The sequence below is a fragment of the Nannospalax galili genome, unplaced genomic scaffold (genome assembly GCF_000622305.1).
Source record: "Nannospalax galili isolate Female #2095 unplaced genomic scaffold, S.galili_v1.0 scaffold188, whole genome shotgun sequence".
NCBI lineage: Eukaryota > Metazoa > Chordata > Mammalia > Rodentia > Spalacidae > Nannospalax > Nannospalax galili.
In genome coordinates this window covers 7,802,009-7,805,240 of record NW_008360325.1, presented here as the reverse complement: position 1 = coordinate 7,805,240, position 3,232 = coordinate 7,802,009, and the positions used below count along the sequence as shown (strand labels likewise).

General features: G+C 41.3%; 1 protein-coding gene across 2 annotated transcripts in view; it reads left to right on the top strand.

Annotated features, from left to right (window-relative positions):
- Gskip (GSK3B interacting protein) overlaps positions 1-2,189 on the top strand; it is a 30,408-nt gene extending 28,219 nt beyond the window's left edge. For both annotated transcript variants that reach the window (XM_008825655.2, XM_029559912.1), the window contains exon 3: positions 486-2,189. In XM_008825655.2, the coding sequence (XP_008823877.1) occupies positions 486-647 (162 nt within the window). In that variant the 3' untranslated portion in view covers positions 648-2,189. The remainder of the gene's footprint in view (positions 1-485) is intronic.
- The last annotated feature ends 1,043 nt before the right edge of the window (positions 2,190-3,232 follow it).

Below are 3,232 nucleotides of genomic sequence, written 5' to 3'. Positions count from 1 at the left end.
TGGATCCTTGGCACCTGTGTATGTCTATAAAGTCATCGGGTAGATTTCAGTGGTAATGTTTATCACCTCTACCAATTAACATGACATAAATTTCCATGCTTCCTCCTCAAATATAAGACATGTTTTCAAATTTGATTTTGTGTGTGTGTATCACACAGAACATCCCAAACCATCTTATTCAACTATACACCCACTTCCCAGATGTTTTGAAGTGTGAAAAATGAATGTGCTATTTTTGTGAAACTTTCAAGATTTTCAGTGCTTTATTAAAAGGCACAAAATTGGGTAAATCAAATGTATCCTGTGGTAAGGAAGCCTTTGCCCATGCTGTTTCTGTTATATGTTATAAATCACTTACAAATCCCTGCAGATTGTATTCAAATGTCCATGCTCTATTGAGAACACGGAATGACCAGTTTAATCACTCTACTTTTGCCTTCTGTGCCAAGATGGAAGTTGATGATTCCCTTGTACTTTTCTCTTAGGTGGTAGGGTATGCCTTTGATCAGGTGGATGACCATTTGCAGACTCCCTACCATGAAACTGTCTACTCCCTGCTGGACATGCTCAGCCCTGCCTACCGGGAAGCATTTGGAAACGCACTCCTTCAGAGACTGGAAGCTTTGAAAAAGGATGGACAGTCGTGACTAGGTTTCCTTGTAGAAGGGGTTCCTGCTGGTACAGAATGTTACCATGAAACTTGAAATCCTTACATATGATCATAGTAGAAAGTGCATTTTTGGTTTTCTGTGTTATCACTTGCTTCAGATGTAGGGTTTTGACTTGGAACATTGCTGACTAGTAAGCTTAGTTTGGGATTCATTTAAGGGGATTTTGAGGTCATTGCTGTGACTCCATCATTAAGACATTTGGATTTCTCCACAGCTCCTGCATTTCACAGTCTTATCGGTATCCCATTCTCCTGTATGGGCTTGATGCTGCCAGCACTCGCTTTGACATAGGGAAGTATAGATTTGCACAGTAATATAGGAATTAGGGTTACCTAACTTCAAAAGCACTCAGCCTGCTAAATCAGGGGTTTACTGCTGGCTTGGACCGACTTTGCAGGGGTGATTTTTGCGGCCCTTGTTTCCCCTGCACAAATTTTGGGATTTACTGCTTTACTTAATCTATTTATATTACCAAAATGGACGGATAAAAATGAATCGCTTATATGCCACAGCCAGCCGACCTAGCCGAGGACAAGCCGTTAGCAAATGAATGTACTAATTACTCATTTTCAAGATATCTAAGCACATGAGCAAATATCAGAACGGGCTCCATTGTCGACAGAAAGCATCCTCAGTGTGTATTATTTCAAAGGAGGAAGATTCTGGTTTCTTAGGAAACAATTTTGGCCTGTGTTGATTCTTATTCTGAATGTTTGTTTACATAATGTACAGTATATATATTCAGAAAGTATTTTTGCTTCAGCACTTCCTCTCTATAATGTAATGCTTTGGGACTCCCTGGGCACCCTCCTTCCCCAGCAGATGGACAGTGTCCGTCCCATTGCCGTGTGTACAGTGTAATATGAGTGCATTGTGTGGGTCTGAAACCAAAGGATGAATGAAGCATTCAGAGACTTGATATTTGAAAAAGAGATGCTCTGTATTTTCTATTTTAGTACAGTTCCTGATGTTTATAAAGTTAATAAACCGTACCATTCTGCTGCATGTTTTCCGGTACATGAAAACAGAAAGGATCGGGCATTGTTTTTTAATAGTCACCTGAAGCAGCCTCTGTAGAAATGTTGATCTAAAATGCCACATCCAGATGTACCTTCATAAGTTTGTCATCTGCAGGATTTCTGTATGTCATAATTTTAAAAATGGGCATTTTTAGGCTCTGAAAATCATGGGAGAGGGAGGGCTAGGGGAAGAACACTTACCTATGATGTGGAAGCACCTGGGTTCAATCCTGAGGATCAAAAAAGTTTTAAACGTATAAGGATCACTTGGACCAGAGCAAATCGGAGTTCCATCTTTGCTCCCGGCACTGTCAGGGCTCATTTGAGTGCTTGAGCTGGGCTCTAAGACTGAGGCACGTTCCTTCTTAGCTTGGTTTCCAGATGCCTAACTGTTCGGGCAGTGAAGTCTAACTTCAGGTTGAACTTTCTCATGCTTAATCTCAGGCGAATATGAATGATATTTGTAAAGTTTGAATAAAATGCTGTTTACTCACTTTGAGTTGAGTGTGAAGAGAAGCAATTGTTCTAAACGTTGAGACTGCATTTGTGAGAAATGTCCCAATTCCAAGACCTCGTTTTCACTTTTTAAATTCTTTGTTGTTTGATTTCCATTTGGAGTGAAGGGAACTGCTCTTTTTATTTCTCAGAAAAAAGAAATGGGCTTGAAGAGATGGCTCAGAGGTTGAGAGAACTGGCTGCTCTTGCAGATGAGCGTGGTTCAAGTCCCAGCACCCACATGGTGGCTAGCAACCGTTGGTAACTCCAGTTGCAGGGGAATTCACCCTCTCCTGACCTCTTCAGGCATCCCAAGACACAGGTGCCACTTATACATGTGCAAACAACACACTCGGACACATAAAAATGATAAGGTAGGGACTGGAGAGATGGCTCTGCAGTTAAAAGCACTGGCTGCTCTTGCAGAGGACCCTGGGTTCCATTCCCAACAACCTACATGGCAGCTAACAACTGTCCGTAACTCCAGTTGCAGGGGAGCCGATGCCATCTTATGACCTCTGAGGGCACTGCACGACACCAGTGCACTTACATGCAGGCAATACACCCATACATACAAAATAATAAAAATGATAAGGCAGGTGAGCATCTGATTCAAGGCCAACCTGGTCTATATGGTGAGTGCCAGGCCAGCTGGGGGTACAGGGGGACCCTGTCTCAAAAATACAAAAGAGAACCAAGAGACTAAAACCTTCAAATTCTTTAAAGAATTTACCATATAAATTAAGTCTGTATTTTACTTCTAAAAGAATCCTCTAAATAACGCTTACAAACCAGTTAAAAAAGAGAAGTCACTGGGCATTGTGACACACCTGTAATCAGAACACTTGGAAGTGGAGGCAGGAAGACCTAGAGTTCAAGGGTATATTCTCAGCTACATCAAGGTCAGCCTGAGCTACAGTAAGGCCCTGTCTAAAAGAAGAAAAAATAATGTTCAAATAATATGATCGGACCTCTCAGAAAAATAATACGCATCCAGTGACTAACGTGTTCCAATGGAAAAAAATGAAAGATGTTTGACTCAACTGA